Source organism: Channa argus, chromosome 7 (assembly GCF_033026475.1).
Source record: "Channa argus isolate prfri chromosome 7, Channa argus male v1.0, whole genome shotgun sequence".
Taxonomy (NCBI): Eukaryota; Metazoa; Chordata; class Actinopteri; order Anabantiformes; family Channidae; genus Channa; species Channa argus.
This window is the reverse complement of record NC_090203.1, coordinates 11,039,971-11,061,338: the sequence shown is the minus strand read 5'-3', so window position 1 is coordinate 11,061,338 and position 21,368 is coordinate 11,039,971. Positions and strand designations below refer to the sequence as shown.

The 21,368-nt window shown below is 40.6% G+C and overlaps 1 protein-coding gene across 4 annotated transcripts; it reads right to left on the bottom strand.

Moving 5' to 3' along the window:
- Positions 1-9: 9 nt before the first annotated feature.
- On the bottom strand, positions 10-20,859 carry lmtk3 (lemur tyrosine kinase 3). 4 transcript variants are annotated; one of them, XM_067511750.1, is made up of 17 exons: positions 20,573-20,858; positions 19,132-19,149; positions 18,158-18,306; positions 17,643-17,790; positions 16,977-17,050; positions 16,657-16,775; positions 15,321-15,408; positions 14,269-14,417; positions 14,090-14,174; positions 13,841-13,962; positions 12,998-13,147; positions 6,621-12,903; positions 6,368-6,531; positions 5,585-5,718; positions 4,607-4,941; positions 4,443-4,527; positions 10-1,379 (listed from the first exon to the last, which is right to left on the bottom strand). In XM_067511750.1, the coding sequence occupies exons 1-17, from the start codon at positions 20,661-20,663 to the stop codon at positions 1,246-1,248; spliced, it is 8,328 nt and encodes a 2,775-aa protein (XP_067367851.1). In that variant the 5' UTR covers positions 20,664-20,858; the 3' UTR covers positions 10-1,245. The 4 variants fall into 4 exon arrangements, with proteins under 4 accessions (XP_067367851.1, XP_067367852.1, XP_067367853.1 ...); XM_067511751.1 differs by having other exon boundaries at positions 18,173-18,306; XM_067511752.1 differs by lacking the exon at positions 19,132-19,149.
- Between the last annotated feature and the right edge of the window lie 509 nt (positions 20,860-21,368).

Here is a 21,368-nt window from a genome sequence, read left to right as displayed (position 1 = left end):
AATAAGAGGTTCACATTTTGTAGTTTTTATTTCCCCTTATTTATACATGATCCCTTGAAAACCATTGTTTAAACAATACAGGTTTTAAACCAACATTTAAACAGACTAAACAAATAGACTAGACTGCATGATGGACTGTTGCAGTAGAAAATGGAATAAATTAACAGACACACAAACAAACGGAGTTATTTACTAATGAAGAGCGTTGATTTTTTTTTCATGCTAAGCTACATTAACTGTTAATAAATAAAGTAAAAGAATGACATGAAAGATAAAAATTCATTACATTGGAAAATAATGAAGCATTACAGGACATAGTTCCAAACAGATGGTATATATTAACAAGTAAAATTATACAAAATATTTTTTAGCCATTAAGACGTTTGGGAAAATATTTTGATTTCTTTGTTATGAAGATCTTACAGAAGATATAACCTATATGCATTCTGTCCCAAACAAATTATAGCTAAGTTTATATAGGTTAATTGCACAAAAGGAACTAAATAAATTGGTATTAAATAAGAAAATACACAAATAATAAATAAAATATTGCATGAGAACTGGATTTATATAAATAAATAAAACAATATCATAAATAAATATAATAAATAACTTTTCAGAATTAAAAGTATAAAGAAACTGAGCTTGTTCCATTTTTCGTGCAGTCTTAGTACATCTAAAAGTAAACTGTTCTAAAATGATATTGTATATACTTGTATTATGGTATGTGTACAAATGTAAATGAGTATTCTCAAATATAGGAGTCAAGCAATTTCTGTTTAAAACTGCTGCCTACAAGATCAACCGACTGCAATGAAAAATGTCTTTACTAAATAGGACTGAGATTCAAGCGTTTACATAGACAGATGAATGACTAAAGAAAGTGCATTCCCCACACACCTGGGGAATAATACAACAGAATGAAGCAGAAAAAGAGAAGGTAAGCTGCTACACAGCAAGACTCCCACTGCATAGCTGTCAGATCTGTTTTAGATTTTACAAAGCTCCAGGCTCCTCTTTCCCTAACATACGATGCTTTTCCAAAGACCTTCATAGCTCTGTAAACAGTGGCAGGAGCACAGCAGCTCCTGTCATACAATGTCCTGTGGCTGGTAAAACCTGGAATGTGTCCAGCTTTTAGACCGGGAATCTTGTTCTCTCAGTTGCCTTTTAGTAAAAAAATAGCCTCTGGGTGAATGGCTGGTTGTTGGGGTTAATTCACTGTCCAGTCCAAGAGGTTTAACATCACACCAAGTGGGGGTCATCAGCAGGACTGACAGTGAACCGTGACGATGTTACTGGATTGGCCCCCACAGGTGATCTTGGTTTGACTGATAAATCCTCTTTCTTTTTGGATTCTTTGATTTTGAAGTTTGGCCCTAATAAAGAAAAAACAAATCAAGCAGACTGTGAAGGACAAGGCTTTACTGATCCCTGGGGGAAATGTATGACTTAAGCAGCAGAGCAAATTTACAGTAAAAATACCTAGGGACAATAAAACTGACTATTGTAGATAGACTGCTAATAATAAAATGTAAGGATTTTTGTACAGCAAAACATTTTAGCTTTGTATGTGACAGACACTGATGGCAGTGAGGCAACAATAACAAAGTGACATGTGGTTTCAGTGTAAGTTAATCTGCTGGTGTTTCAGTTATTTGAAGTCAGAGCAGTAATGAAGGTTGTGGAGTCTCATGGGAGCGACCACAAGGCACCTGTTTGGTAACACATTGTTTCCTGTGTAAAACAGACTTCAGCATTATGTACAAGCTGAGTTCTTCCTGTAGTTTGAATTTCTACAGAACAACATAAAGCATCAACCTCCCTCTGCTTTTTACTGTAGGTGTGATAGGTGGTCAGAACCAAGGTTTATGGGGATGTAATACGTTTATCCATCCATCCATTAACTAACCACTTATCCTGTTCAAGGTTGTCAGGGCCTGGTGGCTTTGCCAGCTGTCACTGATTGAGAGCCAGGCTACATCCGGAACAGGTGCCCATACTATTTTAGGCCCAACGTAAACATACACATATAGACAACCATTCACATTCACATTCACACCTATGTACAAGGAATTCAGAGTCACCAGTTAACTAAGTGAATCAGGAACCTTCTAGTTGTGAAATTGCAGCACTAACCACTCCACTACCATGCTGCCTACAACTTAGTGTCAGATTTGCTAAAATAAACTCATAGAGTCATACAGCACCAAGTGATGTTCTGCAGTGAGTAAATATTTGGAATTAATACATTTCTGTTCATTGTCTGGCCATTTACAATTAATTATTCCTTTTTCACACTTTGTTAGTCATTGGTGCACACTACTTGTGCTTATTAAATAATTAATTAAAAACCCTGTGTCTCTTGTGTCTGACTTGCCTGGGCTCTCACAGAAAATGTTCTAATATTAAAAGCATAAACATTTGGACCATGGATGGATTAACGAATAAGCCCAGCTAACCCAGGCGGAGGGGCCTAAAAAGTTAAAGGTCCTTTGGGCAACAGTCTTTGTGAGTGTTAGTGTGAGTGCATCATTTGGGTCAATTGAGGTTGAACACTACAAATCTGAAAATTAATAAAATCTGGTGTGAAGGAAGAGGCTAGTGCCTCAAGCTGTACAGCCATTCATGTTATACTGTGGGTAATGTAGGCATTACATTTACATTTAGTCATTTAGCAGACGCTTTTATCCAAAGCGACTTACAAGTGAGGTACAAGGCGAGCAAAAATCTAAGTCAAGGAGAAAACATCAAAGCACAGTCCTATCAGAAAAGTGTTCACAGTTCACGAGATGCAAGTGCAAAAGAGCAGAAAGGATTATTTATTTTTTATTTTGATGTATTTATTTATTTATTTTCATTAGGTCTTAACAAGGAAGAAGAATCCACAGAAACAAACACGTGGTGCAACACTTCTGCTACACCAGTTTTGATCTTTCTTCAAAAACTGTCCATCAACATGAATTTTATAGGAGTGCAATGCTAATTTGGTGAAGTTTATTTTTACCTTTGGACAGCTGTTCCATTTGTTTGTGTTGATCTTCCTGTTACTGTTAAACAGCACACTGGGGCTACAGTAACACTTCATGAGAATCACATGTCCACTAAATGCTGATGTTCAGATGAAGTTTCTACACTGACAGCCACTACAAATTACAAAAGCTGTCATTTTGTGCGTTTAGGTTTGTTTATAGCCAGTGTGTCCATTAATGACCCGTATAAGGAGTAAGAAATTAATGCTAAACCGAATACAGGACACAGAATAAACTAATAATCTATTAATATAACCAAGCTGAAAAAAGACAGACAGTGTTCGGTTAAAAATAACCACATTTCAAAGGGTAAACAGACCTTGAAGTCAGAACTCTTAAGGCTACAAAAGATCATGACAGCAATCTAATTCTGCTGTTTCTAGATTTCTGTATGTGCAGAACACAGAGGAAATTCTGAGCCCAAACCTGTGAAATGAAATGAATGTACAAGATGGAGAGTGGAAGTCAAAGAAGCAAATGAAAATGTGTTGGGAAACACAGCTTAGCCTTGCATTGTTGAGTGCAGGATTTATGTCTCTGCTCAGTTCCACATGTCACAGTGTCGGGGGGGATAATTATAGAAGATTAATTCTGGCTGCATATTTAGAGAGGAGATGGTTGAACTGAGGGTTTTCCATTTTTGGGGGATGAGTTAGAGGCTGTAGATTTTATTACATCATCCTGTTGCTCAAGGTGGGTGTCTGAGAATATATGTATAGAAACATATTTCAGTTTGAACTGCATTATCTCTAGAAGCTTATAGGATTAAAAGTGTATAGCTGTAATAGGGACTCTATGATGCTGCACTTGGACATAAGGCAGCTTTAAACTTAACACTAACATGCTCACAGTGACAAAGCTTAGTACAGCTGATGTTAAGCAGGGATAATTATAATTTAGCATATTAGTACAATTACCACAGAAAACGAAGAACAGCTGAGGTGATGGGAATGTTTTGCATGTGTTTAGTGATTATATTAAGTGTTTTGAAATTTTGAAACAATTTGAAATTGAGGATAGAACTAAATGAGCTAAGGTAAGCTTAGTTGCACATTTAGTTGTAACATCAATCCATCCAATATTGATGGAGATAGCACTACAAGAAATTGGAGGCTCATAGAAAAACACAAGGATTCTTATTCTGAAAACCATTAATGTTTGTATAAACTGTGGAAATCCTGTGTAGATATTTGGACAATTTACAGGAAAACTCTGAACTGATGAAAGAGCTGTCAGAATTATTTAAATCAGTTAAGATTCATCCTCTGAGTAACATAAATGTCTCATAATTTCATTGTAATCAATGGATGTTGAACGGCTGAAGGACATTTTCATCCACAGACCCATTAATAAACATGTGACTCCACTTCTAACCTCATACTATTTTACATATTATGTTTATGAACTTACCATGCAAATCCATCTTGGAGCTTTTGACAGACGCTGCAGCTGGACTAGTGGACGCTGAAGTACTCAGCTCGTTAGTTGGAGTTTCCTGTTGCAATTAAACCAGATAGTTAGTTCTTATTTTGTAATATCTAACAGGATCTGTTAATTCCTTGTGAAAGAAATACCTGATCAAAAAGATAAATGGTGACATCATCAAAAAAGGACACATTTCTTCCTCTGTCCTTCTCTCTGTCCATAGGATCCTTGGGTGACTTCAGCAGACTCCTCAGCCCGACACGTTTGTCCACATCTGTTTCTGTGACCACAATCACCCTTCGGGAGCTTTCGTCCTCCTGCTCATCCTCCTCCTCATCGTCAGGGTCGCCTCCTGATGACAGACCTCTCCGCCTTCCAATCCGACTTCCAATCGCACCATCTCCAAATCCTCCTTTGCCGGTGGGAGTAAGAGGAAGAGTCAGAGAAAGAGGAGGGAGGGCGAGAGACAGACGAGCCAGCTTCGCTGTAAAAGTGAAAAAAGAGAAGAGAGGTTATCTGTAAGCAGTGCGTGACAACATTCACAACTATGACATAAATGGAAGCAAGCAAAAGTACGTACTTGTTCAAATAAGACTAGGGACGTAATTAAGTTAATACTCAAATGGTGTTTAAGGATTGCGCATCATTAATAAAGTTTTTGCAAAAGTCCAAAATTTTAGGGAAGTCATTTTATTTAAGGTATAGATTCAAAGAGTGAGAGAGCTTAAAACCCTAGATAGGAGAATTCAATGTGGAAAAATCATCAAACATTCATTTAATTTTGTTTAGTCAGGAATGTAACTTTGACCTGGTAGGATTGAGAAAGCAAATGTTGGGGGCATTGCACCATCAATATGTAGATGCCAGAAAAAAAGCTGGCAATAACTTTACTTCATTATTAGTGGATTTATATATGTTAAGAATCTACATCAGCAAAATAACTAGTGCAGTTGTCAAATAAATGTAGTGGAGGAAAAAGAATAATATTTAAGTAAAAGTAATTGCACGAGTACAATGTGCTTTGTTACTTTTTACCACAGCATATACTGTGTGCCAGTTAAATATGCTTGTCTTTATGTCTTTAATGATCATGACAGCATTAATGACAATTAGCAACATTACAGTACCTTTCATTGCCTGGTTTGCAGTAGGCTGAGGTGTTATACCCTCAGGTTGTTCAGTCGCAGTAAGTGGCTCAGCTTTAGCTTCATCAGACTCGATATAAGACTGAACACTTGACACACTTTTCTGCTCCTCTTGGCTACACACACACACACACACACACACACACACACACACACACACACACATCGATGGACTAATTGTGCAAATACAAATGATCTTTGGCAAACAAATGTAAAGGCTCAGTTAAAAAATAATGTGATATGTGGCAATGCAGACATTTTAGGTTTTAACTGTTCTGTTATTTAGATATTTGGCTCTGCAATTTCTGGTGCTACTTTATGGTGACATGGGGGTGATGGAATTTTATTTGTATTTGCCACAGTATTGGAAAAAGTACATAAAAGCACTTTTAATAAACAATATTTGTGCTACTGTAAACAATTTTCATTGGAAACTTTTGTATAGACGAAATAAATAAAGACAATAAAGACTTGTTGCAGTATTTTGAGAATTATTGACAGTAGCATGATCACTGTTTCTGGAAAAAAGATTTTTCTGTTTTTTTGTTTTTTTTTTTACTTAGGAACCACAAATGAAAATTCCATCACCCCCAGCATAGAGGCAATAATACCAGGAACAAATGTCTCAGAATCAGGGTAATTATGGGACCAAGAAAATGCCTAAAGATCATATTTTTATGTATCTTGTGCACAAAAATACTGATTTGTCCATTCATTTCAGGACTTAAAATGTATTCTAAATATGTTATTCGGCATTCCTCATACCTTTTATTCTCTTTTTGCTCTTTCACCATGACCAGTTCTTCACTGCTCTCTGTGATTTGTTCCCCCCAGGGCCGGAGCACAACAGTGTCTTTAACAGTCGCCCCCCAGAGCACATTTGTTTTCACATTTTCACTGAGGGAGAACTGCAGCCTTTCCTCACACACCTGAAGAAACAAATTTAAGCCGTAAAGAGGTTGACTAAACTAAGACAGGTAATAAAGAAGTGCATGAAAGTACATGAAAACACGCTCACCTGCATCATGAGGCCATTCTTTGCTGTCACCTTAGAGAGAGATCCCTGGTCTTTTACATCAGATGTTTGGCATGATGACCTTATGCCATTACTCTGCCCTTGAGGTGAAAGTCTGTCAGGGGAATCCAGGATCACAGGCAGTGCAGACTCCTCCAGCCTATTAGAGTTATCAGAGATCCCATCCTCCTTCATATTTATTCTGCTCCCTTCTGAAATAGAGGAGCAACACGTTTCCTCACCGACATCACCAGCATTGCTACCTTTCTGATCAGGTGTTTTTTTCAAAGACTTCAGAAGCTCCAGGTTCCCCAGGAAAAGGTCACCCAGAGTGTCTTCCTCATCTCCAGATATGTAGCACAGCTGTTCCAGTTTTTCAAAATCCTCCAGGGGCTCCTCATCTAAATCCTTCCACTCAGAAATGAGCAATTCTGGGAGATTGTTGATGGGAATTTGGGGTGAGGATGGGGGGTCAGATGATATTTTCTGCGACAGGTTATCATGTTGATCCTGACTCTGTGTGCTGTAGGTAAGGTTAATCTCGTCATGTAATGTCATATGCACAGAAGGAAGGTTCAGATTAGCTGAAATCCCTTTACTCTGAGTTGAAGCAGTTGGTAATTCTTCAAGAGGGGACTCTATAATGTCTGCGTCGAGGGTTGGGGGAGTATACGGCTCTGTCTCAGTGCTAGCAATAAAGTCGTCGAGATTAATGGGACTAATAAACTCCTCAGCCTCTATAACAGATGGTGGTGGACTAGGAAAAGAGTCGTCTAAACTCTCTAGTTTACCATCTTGCACGTCAAGGTCTATGCTTGGTGGGGGACTTGGAAAATCTACTGAGCTGAAATTGTCAACCTGTGGATATGACTTATCTATTTCCACCTGTGCATCAAGGTCTCTGGGACAGCAAATGGGATTTGATGGAGGAGACATATCTCTGTAACCCACCTCTACGTTCATAATACTTTCCTCTATGTATTTCCTAGAAAGCAACGGTCTCATCTCAGCCTCTGAATCTAAGCTTGACTCAACATTTTCCAGGACAGAAAAGTTCTCATGAGGAGCTTCAATGATATAAATAGAAATACTTGAGCCTTTATTCTCTAGAGTTTTACCGAGCTTCTTGAAATCAGAGTCTCCCTCTCTGTCCTCATGTTCAATTGATGCTGGCTCCTCCTTTTGGATGCTGGACAGGTGATTTTGGGGCCATTTGTTAAAATTCTGATTCTCTTCTGTCTCTGAGGAGCTTCGCTGAACTACTCTGTTGCCAACTGTTTCTGTGCAAGATAAAAATTGCCTCTTTCCTTGCTCTAAGCTTTCTTGTTCAGGGATTTCTATATTCTCTACTTCGACATCTAAGATTTCTTTTGCTTCATTAAAACTGTCAATTTCTCTCAGATTTTCAATGTTTTCCTCTTGTTGTATGTCTACTAATTGTGCATCACGGAGGTTATGACATTCCCACATTACCCTCATGCTGTGAATACCAGTTAGTCTTTGTGTTTCATCATTACACGTTTCCTTACAACCCTCCAAAACAGCAGGGTGAGGTTCACTTTCTGCAAGTTCATCATTTTCTTCCATCTCCCAGAAATCCTGACCCACTACCAGTCTCTCCCCCACCTCCCATGCCTTATTACTGAACCCAGAAAAAAATTCAGATCTTAGTTCCATATTTTGGCACCTGTTCTCTGGAGAGGCCCACTGGTCATTTTCATCAGGCCACAAGTGCAGGTCGCTTGATTGTGAAAACCGGTGGCAGTCAAACTCTCCTCTAACCACACCAGATCCTGGATCCTGGTCATCCTCCTGCATAGTGCTCCATAACTCCCTAGTTTTCACATCCAGACCCTCGCAAAAATCTTTGTCTAAACTGTTAAGAGAGCTTATTCCACTCACAGCTCCTCTTTGAGGTGACTTTTCCTTCATGGCATTGCTCAGCTCTGCAGCAGCCAGCTGTCTCTCTGTCTCTGTTGTGATCTTTTTATCCTTGTTGCTGTCCTCGCAACGTAGGTTTCTCAGGCCCAGCTCGTTGTGATCCAAACCAGGACTCTCTTCATTCCTCCTAGGCTCTTCAACACCATCCCCATCCCAAGAAGGATACAACGGTCCACTCACTTTATCATTTACATACTTCCCGTCATCACTTGGCTCAACTACTGACGCTGTTTTATCTCTAAGTGTGGCATCACCGGGTCGAATGCCGTAAAGTTTAGATAATCTGGACTCTCTGTCACCAACTTGGGACAGTGCCATAGTTTCCACCGTATCATTTACACATCTGAGGGAATTCAGTGTAGGGAGATCAATATCTGTCCCTGTAAAACTTGTGTAATCTGTCATGTTTGGTCTCAACATGCATTCCTTTGACTGGCTGCCAGACACAGACTCAATCAAAATATTTGTCTCAGTAAGACTTTTGGAATGTAGATTTAAGTCATTCTCTGCAGAGTCCTGGTATTTGCAATCTGTTATCTGAGAGATGATACCATCTGTGCAGTGGCTGTCTATTGCATACCCACTGCTGTATGATAGCCCTTTCAGTGGCTCCTCGTCTAATTTTGAAAATGAGTTATCAATTAAGTCATCACAGTCCAAAACCTGCAGATCATCACAAAGTAGTTCGGACTTATTAATTTCATTGTAAAAAACACCAGAATCATCTCTCTGTGTTGACTCCAGCCCTTTACTTATAACATGTTTGTTATCACCTAAATGATAGATATCATTTTCAGGGGGATTCTGAAACGTAAAACCCATTGTCTTTTCTCCAGTTTCACCCCTTTTACCCAATACCTTATTACTATTTCTGAAAGGGCTCTTTTCTCCCATCTCTCCCTCTTCTTCAGTTCTTTCCTCAATTCCCGTCAGTATTCCCCGTTCAACTCCTCGACCATTGCTTGGCCTAGACACAACGATTCCATCACTGCTCCTCCTGTTCATCCCCTCCCCTTCCCAGTCACTGTCTGAGAAATAGGCAGAGTCTCGATGTGGTGTTTCATTTCCCAGAGCCCGCCACCCACCGTTTCCACCTCCTCCTCCTACCCATGAGTCACTAGGCGTGAGGCAGTCAGCTGAACTGGAGGTCATAGGTGACAAGATGGAGTCAGTGGGTGTTACGAGTGAGACATCAGACGATAGGTCCCAGTCTGGAGTGGCGGCAGGAGTAACATTTTGGGTAACATGACAGTATTTTTCTTGACCACTGTCATTGTGTTGAAATAAATGTTCTTTTGCTACTCCAAAGCTGTCATCATCATTCTGAGAAGGATTTTTAGAGTTCTCCAATTCAGTTGCTGCAAAGATTTCAGTGTGGTTATTTTCTTTCTCAGGAATACATGATGTTTGATCAGTCTTCCCACATGTTTGGTCCTGTCTCTCAGAAATAGCTGCCTGTAGGTCTACTACTATTATCTCTCCATTCCTTATACCAGCAGCCTTTTGAGCATCAGTTTCATTTGTGGAAAGCAATTTGTTCTCATGTGGTATCACGTTGTAGGATTCTTTGACACATTCAGTGGACTCAATAGAAGATTCTTCTAAGAGAAGTACTTGCTCTCCTCTGGCAGGTAAGGCAGGGCCATCCTCCTCCTCAGTCTGACATGCAAGTGTTTGATTGTGTAGTAAACCATTTTTGGGCATGATTTCTGAAAATACAAATTCACTAGATTGGCAGTGGTTAGCATTGTTTCCTTGGCTGTCTAATGTAAGAGGATGTGTGTTTGATCCTATCTGAAGGATTGGGATCTCAGGTCTCAGGGAAACCTTTACTTCACTCTTTTTAGCACGCTTGGTCACTTGGGCATAGATGGCCTCTGTTTGTGCATCATCTTTGCATTTATTGTATGCTCTTATGGAGCTCTCTGACTGAAACCTTATGGTCTGAGCAGAGTTCGGGTCAATGCAGATGGACTCGTATTCAGGTGATAGTGGGGTTGGAGAATTAGATGACTCTGCTTCCTTCTGAGGTGCTGCCGCATTTTGTCTTGATATGATTTCAGTCAGAAAGGTCTCTGCTGATTGGATCTCTTTCAGGAACTCCTCCCTGGTCATTTCAGTTCTCAGAGGCTCCTTCTCAGGCTGCTGTAGGTCAGATTTCTGCTTTCCAATGGTGATCTCAGAAAGAAGGGAACGGGACCTCCGTATACCCTTTGAGTAAGCCTCCTCAGCTTCGGTGTATGAAGGAAGGCCTGGAGCAAAGGTGTAGGGCCTCAATCTGGATCCTGCAGGATAGAGGTATTTTACTGGGTCACTTTCTGATCCTCCATCCACATGGGTGTCGATTTCTGTGAGAAAAAGGTCCTTTGGGAATGATTCTTTAGGGACTGTGATGTCCTCCTTAGCTCCTGTCTTGTCAATATGTTTCTTCGGTTCCCACGTCTGTGTTGATGAGCCCAGCTCTGTAATCAGCGACTGGGAGCGGCGCATCCCTCTGTTGGGCAGCACAAAGTTTCCCCATCTCTCTTTATCACTTTCCTCCTTCTTTCCCTCCCATAAGGCCTCTGACTTGGACTCACTAGATTCTTTCACAGTTGATATCTCTGTCAGAAACAGATGCATGGGTGATTTTTTTACGACAGCCACGCTTTCTGCCTGAAGGTCAGCATCTTCCTTCCAAATGGCTGGCAAGATGGTATCGAGGCGAGACTGAGTCCTTTTCATCCCCCTGGAGAAGATCTCAGAAGTAGTGGGATCTGCATCTTCAGACAAGCTGGAGTGGGCAATAGTAGTCCCACCAATGGGTCTCTCAGGGGACGTGAAAGGAGAGTCATCTTCATCTGAATAGGTGGGGCTGGATGATGACTGTGTGTCAAGTTGAGGGTTTGTGTTTTGAGGGCGGGGTAAGTTGCGATAAATAGGGCGTAAAGGGTTTTCTCGACGAACAGGGGAGTCAAAGTCTTTTGGACGTGAATGAGAAGTCTCGTTGGAGTTGTGCAATGATTCTGCATGCCTGGTACCACCCCCTTTTTCAGGCAAGTCACAGGATAGTGGGTCTCTAGTGGATCTCTGCATTTGCGGCTTATTGTATCTTGAATAAGTGTCCGCTATGTTGTAGCTGGGGCAGCTTCTTGGTGGTTTGGAATGGGGAGGAAGAGGTGGTGGACATATTTGAGGATGTTGGGGGTAAATTGGATGGCTTGATGGGGGAATGGAGGGGGAGAGGGATGGGGATGGGGGCAAAGTCTGTCGAGAACGATGGAGTCCCAAATGATCAAAGCTGGAAGGTGGACAGCTGCTCATGTGATGTGGGTCTGTCTCAATCTTTCCACTGATGGTGTAGTGAGGCAGTCCTCTATATATGAGTGGAGGGGCAGGGAGGGGGCGTGAGTGATGGTGGTTGGCTGATGACATAGACATAGATCGAGGCTTAGGAGGGAGGACTGGGGCATGAGAGGATTTTTTATCTGCCTCAGTGCATTTTTTCTTTTCCTCTTCAGAATCATCCCCTAAATCAACCACAGAGAAGTCAGTGACTCTGCTCGAAGTGTCCTTGAACTCCGCCACTCCAGTGTTGGGAACCTGGAGCTGAACCTCACTGGATCTAACAGTCTGGAGGCTCTTTCCACACTTTTCAGAGGAACAGTAAGGGACTCGCTCTTTTCCTAGCATCCCACTACGAATCTCCACCAGCTCCATGTCTCCAGGGCAAATTGAATCAGACCTGAAGGAGGACTGTACCTTCCCTTTCAATGACGGTGACTTATCCTGAGGAGTGTGCTCCTCTAGTCTGATGTAGTACTCACTGGCAAGGGAGGGGCTGCGGGCACTTATAACTGGGACCACAGTTGGAGTGTCCAAAGACTGTCTGTGGTTATTATTTAGAGTTGGGATTGGCTGAGGGGGAGGAAGAGGCTTGTATCCTCGTCTAGCATGAGCCTTCTCCCAGAAATACTCAAAGTTCAGGCCTTTGCTAGTTTCAGTTACTGTCAAAATGTCATCCAGCTCAGATGAAGATGGGGTAATACAGTTCCCTACTGGGTCCAGAAGGGGGTAGGAATTGTCTCTGTCTTCCCTGCTGTATTCTCTCTCCCTTTGCTTCTCGTTTGCTGCAGTCTGAAAGGCAGATGGACGAAGTAGGTCCCAGCGTCTTTCAAATGACTCATCACTCTCCCCTCTCCTTCCTCTGCTCTCCTCATATTCTTCATCCTCTTCATCTTCTTCCCGGACATCTCCCCTCACCATACCTCTTTCAGCAGCCAGGAGGGAAGAGAGGAGGAGGAATATCTCAGCTACACAAGGACGTTGAGATGGGGGTAGCCAGCAGGACTGCATTATCTCATACCTACAAGGAGAAAAGAAAAAACACAAGTTCAGGGAGGCAGAAATATAGGATATTCTTATTTTCCATTAACACGTTAATAAATAGGTGCACTGACCAGTAGTCAGCATGGGAGAGTTTTAGTCTAGGCTGGGCTAATGTGATCTGTCGTTCCCGAATGACAAAGGTCAGCACCTCTTCGTCACTTAGGTGTCTGTGGGGCTGAGAGCCAAACTCAAACAGCTCCCATATCACCACTCCTAAGGACCTGGAACAAAAAAAGCAGAGATGATGAGAGACTAATCTTCACAGACCTATTAGGTTTTTTTGTTATGTAACACATTCACAGCAACACCTTATTTATACAGAGCTCTCAATGCCAAGCAGAACAGACTAAGAAGCAGAATAAAAAACTGAGGAAAAGCTATTCTGTTTATTATACTAGGATTGGGATATTATACAATTAGGGAAAATATGTTTGGAGAAGGAATCAGATAATAAATTACAAATTTGGTTACATTAAACGTCATAATTTCTTTCTCTACTTGGGTTAAGAAAACACATAAAAGTGGAGCTTGTAATATTACAGTCTGAGGTTTAGTTAATCACTGTGGTATTACGGGGCCTGGCTATGGCACTGAGGTTGCTGACAAACTGATGGACGTTCAGAGTCTGCTTCAGCAAAACAGTTCAAACTGCTTTTTAAAGGTAAACTTACGTACTAAATATTTGGAGAAACAGTCCAAAGCTTAAGCACTGCTGCGCTTTTAGTCTTCTAAGAAACGCAGACAACCATATTAAAACCATTGTAATGATACTAGTTGAGGTTAACATAACAGAGATGGTCAAGGCATTACCCACACAACCGGCCATAACCAGCCTGGCTTGTCGATGCTGATTTTTCAGCAGCACTGTGTGTAAGCAGATAATAGCAGTAAGCAGTGATAGCTCTAAAACATACCACACATTGCTGGTTTTGGTTTGGTCAGTAACAATGAGAGATCCTCTGTACTCCTCCAACAGCTCAGGAGCAATCCAACGTAGAGGGATCCATAGCTTGTCTGGAGTTAGGTAATAGTCCTCCTGCACAACATAACAATCAATTATATACTGAACAAAATGTACTAAGGTACTGTTTCAGATGATACTAAAGTGACAAAGCACAGTCTTTATGTTTCATAAGTTGAAGATCACAAGCATATATATGTACCTTATAATGGTTGTGTGAAAGGCCATAGTCGCCTATTCTAACAGTAAGGTCTGAAGTCAGCAGGCAGTTTCTTAAAGCCAGATCACTGCAGAGAAAACAACACAATTGTGAACCTGCCACTTTGTAACTATTTCTGATATACTGTCCTCATACTGTATGGAGCTGAAGTCGTGGCTGACCTGTGGATGTAGTTGTTTTCATGGAGATGCAACAGACCAGAGGTGATCTCTAATGCCATTCTCTGGAGAGTCAACAAATCCCGGGTTGGCAGGTCAGGAGTCATCCCATCAGACTTGCGCTGGGCTCGCAGATACCTCTTTAGGTCACCCTAGTTGTACATCAAAATGCAACTAAAATGTATGTGGCCTTGAGTAGAAGATGAATTAATGCAAGTTTAGCTGTGTGTGTGTGTGTGTGTGTGTGGTCTTATAAATAAAAAATAAAATAAAACCTGCAGCAACCCCATATTCTCATATGGCTGTTGTAGTAAATGCATCACTTTAAGTTTTTTCATTACATAGCATCAAAAACAGGAAGAAATTTGTTAATGGGATAGCTAATATTTGTGTTTTAGGAATAGCAAGAAAATAAAAAATATCTACAAGGAAAAGACAAAAAAAGAGTATTTCTATGAGGACTTCAGTGATGTTTAGCTTCTCTCAGTGTATTGAAGTAATTGATATGCTTGCGTCTTTGCTTGGCCTGAGAGTCAATACATGTGGTTTTCCTAATCAGTCTATGATTAAGCCAGTTGAGAGATATGAGGACAAACCAATTGTAAAGATGCAAAATAGATTTCAGTCACAATGGCATCTAAAATTCTAATAATTTATCATTGCTGCAGCAAATAATGTGGAAAGCTACTGTGTCCTATACACAACAATATCATTAAAATAATGAGTATATTTAGAGTTTTCATTAAGAGCCTAAACATTTGAAGCAACTCAACTGTGATTTAACAACAAAGGTACAAAAGCAAAACAAAGCAGCTTACAGGCTGCTAAACTACTACTAGAATTTATTTGTAATAAAAGTGGCCTGACAATTAGCACGTGGATATCACAACTAACAGAAAGATGGCAAATCCTTTGTGCACAAACAAAAAAATAAAAGAAAAACAAAATGACAAACAATTCTACATGTATAAGGGATGGTTTGCTTAACCTTTTATTTGCAGTGTCTTTATGTTCAGTTTTACCTATGCTCTATTTTAAAATGGCTGCTTCCTTACCAGCTGGCAGAACTCCATAACAAGGAGGAAAGGGATGCTCTCACTGCACTGCCCCAAACACTGGAGGATGTTAGGATGTTTAAGGCTCCTGGTAGAAGAAAGACAAACAAGACACAGAAGGAAAAAAAAATTTACAGTACTGTTTACTTCATCTAGAAAGATAGACAGACAGACATAAAGAAAGGCAGCATTAAAGTTAGAGGACAGCCAAAGTGCTACTCAGATTCAAAGACTCAATACTACTAAATACATTGGTTCAGTAATTATCTGTGAGAATAACAATATATTTTTTTAGCAACTACCTGCAGTAACTACCTGAAGTAACAATACCAATCTAAATACATGAACAAAATAAACACTATTTTTTTTATGCTATTATTTGTCACATCTGTTCTGACATGCAAACATGCAGTATATTCTGTAATTTAAACCAAATGGTTTACTTTGCCCCAGTTACTTGATTAAAGTGATGCAATTTTTTTGAGAAGGCATAACATTCACCTTTTCTCCCTTTAATGCACTCTGGGATTTTGCCAAAATGGCCTAACTTGGTTAAGTATGACCAGGTGGCAGTAAAATATTATTCAATAATTCAATAATTGTTGAACTACTCTAAAATTTAGTTATGCGCATGTGAAAGAACCTTTTAGTCTTTATTAATAAACAGTATTTGTAAACAAGTCTAACTTCTCATGTGAACACATATTCTCTATTATGGCAGCTTTTAGTACAGCATTTATTATTTGTTTATAGACCTGTCTCCTCTTATTGCTGCCTAACAGAGGAGAGATTGTTGTTGACAGATTCATAAATTAAGGCTTATATTATACAATTATTGTGTTTGCTACTTTTAGAAATCTTTTAGACATAACTGAGCCTTACCACTTATCCTATTCAGAGTCATAGGGGGGTGAACCCTATACCAGCAGTCATTGGTGGGGTACACCCTGAACAGGTCATCAGTCAATCTCAGGACCAACACAGAAAGACATACACACACAACCTTTCACACTCAAATTCAGACCTACAGGCAATTTAAAGTTGCCAATTACCTAACATGCATGTTTTTGGACTGTGGGATGAAACTGGAGTACCCAGAGGAAACCCACACAACCACTGGGAAAACCTGAAAAACTCCACCCAGAAAGACCACAGCGAGCCAGGGATTCAGAGTGGGGACCTTCTAGCTCTGAGGCGGCAGCGCTACCTTGCTGCCCTGTGTAAATTGTACACTATGTAATTATACTTCATATTAGTTGTCAACTTTGTGTGTGGTTGCTGTTTAGCAAAGTCTCCCTTTAAGGCCTTATTAAAATGGCTACCAGGTTTCTCCCACCTGTATGGCTCAGATTCAGCCAAAAACTTCCTCTGCTCCAGAGGGCTGGCACTGATACGCAGCTCCTTCACCACAGCCTGAGATGAGCTGGAGTCACACAGGACTTCAGCCAGGATCACCTGGCAGAGTTCAGTGAAAGATAACATGGAAGAACGGCCAGGAGAGAAATAAAGACTGGTTTTAAATGTAGCCACAATTTTAATATATATATGAGGAAATCATTCAAAAAGGAAATTTACAGTATGATGTTTACAGCATGATGTGGTTCATATATTAATTATAAACACAAAAAACAAAGCGACGGGGGGGGATCATCTTACCTTTCCAAACCAGCCATTTCCTATCTCCTGCAGGTAGTTTAAAGTGTGTCTTTTGAAGCACTGAGGCTTTGGTTCTGCAAAGAGAAAGAGAAATAAAAAAGATCAGGGTCACACAAACTTGGGAATGTGAGGTTCTATTCTGATATAATTTGTCACAAGAGAAGTACAAATCTGGCATAAAATGTTGGAGACTAAGTAAAGACAGTATTTAGAGCTCTGCTAATAGGTCAGAAATATACATTTAAACAGACATAACTACAGATATTTGCACTGCATGGTCACCAAAAATGTAATATCCTTCCTAAGACAACCCTAATGACTGTCGTTAGCTTATTATTTTCTAAATTCATAAATCTTGAAATTGTTGCATCTCCAGAGTTTGTGGACACTAACGCTTCACCACGTTACTGCAAGTCAACCTAAATGTTCAACCTGGGCTGCTGTTACAGAGTCACAATTCAGAATTTCCTCAGACCATAGTTTACACTTCTCTAAAGTTAAGCTGGGAGACAGTGCTACTGGCTGAACACTCACTTTGAGACCTTTAATGGATCCCCATCAGTGATTCAGGCAACAGACCTCGAGGAAGTGCCAGCTCTCATTTCAGCTTTAAAACCACTTCAAAACAAAGCTTCAGCCAACAACAGAGTTGTTTTAGGCTTTTACCTGATCCATCTTGCAGGGCAGGGCAGTTGGGTCGGTCTCTGATTGGTAAGGTGTAGACCTCAGGGAGGGAGGGACATGATGACAGGCTGTCCTCCTGGATGGGACTGGAGCCTCCAGAGCACTCCTCCCCATCTGCATTGTCAAACTCCTGGTTGAGCAATGATAGCACAGATTAATCACAATTCAGGTATATTTAAAAATAAAAAGTAAACAGTACTCGTTAACTTAATATGATTAAATTCAGCACCAAGCATCAAAGGAACTGAGAAAGCAGCCACTTTCTGAGCTAATTTCACCCAGTTAACTAAACTGACAAGTCCAAAGATTAGACTGAGAGATTGAGACTGATGATTATTGACCTTTTCTACTTCATTAAGTTGCCATTATTCACTCATGGCTCCATTTGTGTACCCAATCCTTCTGCAGATTATCAAATCAACTTTGTATAAAAAGCACATAGATATGCACCAAAGTGTGACAAATAAAAAATGTAGAGAGGTGAATAAATCTCTTACATGTTGAAGACTTACATTGAATCCCACTCCTCCTCTTTTACAGCACAAGCAGGTGAGGAGCAGCAGAACAAAAGAGACAAGCCCCGAGCAAGAGATGAGGATGACGACGTAAGGTGGAGGAGAGAGAGAGGCAGCCCTGGATTGAGAAACTGAGAAAAATACAGGGAAAAAAAGGATTTAATACAGAAATAAATTTGTATCTCTGCTTCTTCAGGGAGACAGACTGTTAGATTTGAATCAGTGAGAAGCAAATCAGAAAGGTGAAAAATCTTGTCACACAGCTGTTTGTTTATAGGGAAACCATTGGAGTGCTTTTCTTAGCAGCAGGTTTGGGACACAGTGGAGAACCCCAATGGACAGCTTGCATTAGGGATTTGGGAGGAAAAAAGCGGGAAAAGAAACTATGTTCCAGATCAAAAACATTTTCTGACTCATTAAAAGGAAATGGAGGCTGGAATTAAACTGGAATTTGAAAAAAGCACGGGAAATAGGAAGATAATCATAAATGGCATTCCAGTCAGGAAACACAGTTAAGAAGCAAGGGAGGGGTTGGCTGGAGTTGTCATTTAGGTAAAAAGGAACACTAATCAGGAAGGGATTGGAAACAGATTACTCAAATCAGGAAGGTTTACTACTAAGGTGAGAGAGGGGTGAACTGGGACATTTGATATTTGTACCTCAACGTAGTCGATTGTGGGAAGTGAACCATCTGTAGAAAGAAAAGGGGCAGTGCAGGGTGGTTAAATACCCTCTATGTATCATCTACAGGATTCATTAATAGGCAAAATATACCAAAATGTATAGCAACAACACAGTATATCAGTAAGCACAATGGATATGAGAGGGGAACGTTGACACCTAAAAAGGTCGGGTGTCCAACAAAATACCTCGGTTATGTATTGCAAGTATAACATTAGCATTAACCTTTAGTTTGCTCTAATTTCACTACATACACACTTTTAAAGTTCACTTACTGATTGTGTTAGATGACCCTAATAATAAACACAAGAAAAACATTATATTACAATCTTGATAGAAACATGAGAAAATACTTAAAATCCATTAGTAAGAAGAAGAATAGGAATCCAGGGGGTTGCGTAAATATTGATTTCAATGTGAACATTTTTGTAAGTCTGTCCTGTCTTCATATATCTCAAATTTATACTCTGTGAACCTCATACAAATCCAAAAATGCATTCATTCAGAAGGCCATGCCATTGTAAACATTTCATATCTGAATTTCAAAGTATATTTAACAATGTAAGAATGTATTAAATATTACCAAAAAAATGTATAAAGATGCCACTAAGACATGAATAAGACATGTTTGCATGTTTATACAGTCACATTTTAAGTCTCATCACACTAAATGGTTTATACACCTCTTGCTTTCCTTTCTTGCTCTTGTTTTCTTGCTTAAGAAAAGTTGCAACAGACCAAGCAGGATTCACTTGTTTCACACAAACTGCTTCAGCAAAGGTACATTTGGATGTGCTCAGAGTATAAAGCCCCTTCCCTTTAAAAGTGTGGAATGGTGAACAGTCCAAATTGCTGTTGACAAATGAAAAATGGTTGACTGTAGTTCAGGGCATTGTAGATAATGAGTTTAAATGAGTTCTAGCCTATGAAACAAAGAGAAATATGCTGGAGCTAATTGTTGACTATAGCACCTGCAAAGCACAGGCTTATTATGAAATCTAAATGATCATAATCACCTAAATATTCCTAAGTGGCTCTAATCCTGATGCACAATTCTAGTGCAGTACAATTCTTTCATCTTTCTCTAGACAGATGTCCCGACAGACACTGCATATAAATAGGAACCTAACACAGGGCCTTTTCCACCTGCCTCTGTGCCAACAGCTCTTATCAAAACAATAAAACACAATACAATGACGGCACATATTACACAAACACACAACACTCTGCCAAATCTTGGGGGAAGAAGCCATATTCAGAATGAAAAAACATAAAGATGCCTGCAGTTGTTAATAGGTAAAATAATCTCCTGTGTCAAACGGAGGCTATTTATAGTCTAAATACCTCGCACTGACCGACGATTTTAGCCTGCTATTCATAACAGTATATGCTGTTTTTGAATGCCATCGATGTGAGGGCCGAGAGCGAAACAACCCCCCCCCCCAATATTTTCATGACTACATGCATATATGATAGCCTACCCCATCACCCAATCAGCCTCGCTCCAGTTTTGATTAGGTCAGCCACCTACTGCAATAACAATTCGCATTATGTCTCAGTAATACTGGATGATAATACTGTATCAGCCCATTGTGGAGAGGCCTTTTCATAATTGACTCACCCCCCTCCTCCCCTCCTCCCCTCCTCCCCTCCTCCTTTCTTCAACATCACTGACAGGTTTTCACCACCCCACACACCTCCACCGACTCCGCTCACCTTCCCTCTGCGGGGCTCCGAGGGCTCTCTCCGGGCTGAAGTACGACATGATCCCCGCCAGCGCTACCATCACCCAGCAGTGTGGCCGCATCGTCGCCGCGTCCGAAGCAACAACACCACCATCCGAGCGACGCTGCCGACTGTCGGTATTGCTGTCGTCCTCTCTCCCGTCGCCCCCGCCACGGTCTGTGCCGTCTCCGGGCTCAAACGATCTCTGTCTCCCCACTCCGCTTTTCTCCTAATAATGAAGAGCGTCTCCTTGCCTTCCTTGTTGTGCTCTCTCCCCCTCCTCCACCTCCTCCACCTCCTCCACCTCCCCCAGCTCTAATCCGCAATTAAACACGGTGTGTGAGATGCTCTATTGTGCATCCTCAGTCGACCGCTCGCTGCACACAGATCACCTCCTCTGTCTGCGGGGTGCACTGATGAAAACAGCCATCCGCTTTTTATCCAGTTTTATATATTTTTTCCCTTTCTCCCCCTTTCTCAGTGCTGAAGGGTTGTCTGTGTTTTTCTCCTCCGCCAGCAACACGTCAGACACACACGGGGCGCATTGTCATCGTCCAGCTTCATCATCATAATGCTACCCAGAAAAAAAAATCTCTGTGATAATATTCCCACAGGGACCTAATGCTGTGTATGTAGTGCGCAGCAGTGGGTTTATATTGACTTCATATTGGATTTTTAATCTCTTGAAGTATCACTTCAGTATTCTTACCAGGACTTTCAAATGCGATGTGATTTGCCTTTTTATTACTGCATCCTGTTAAATTTGAATAATTAAAAGTGAACGTTA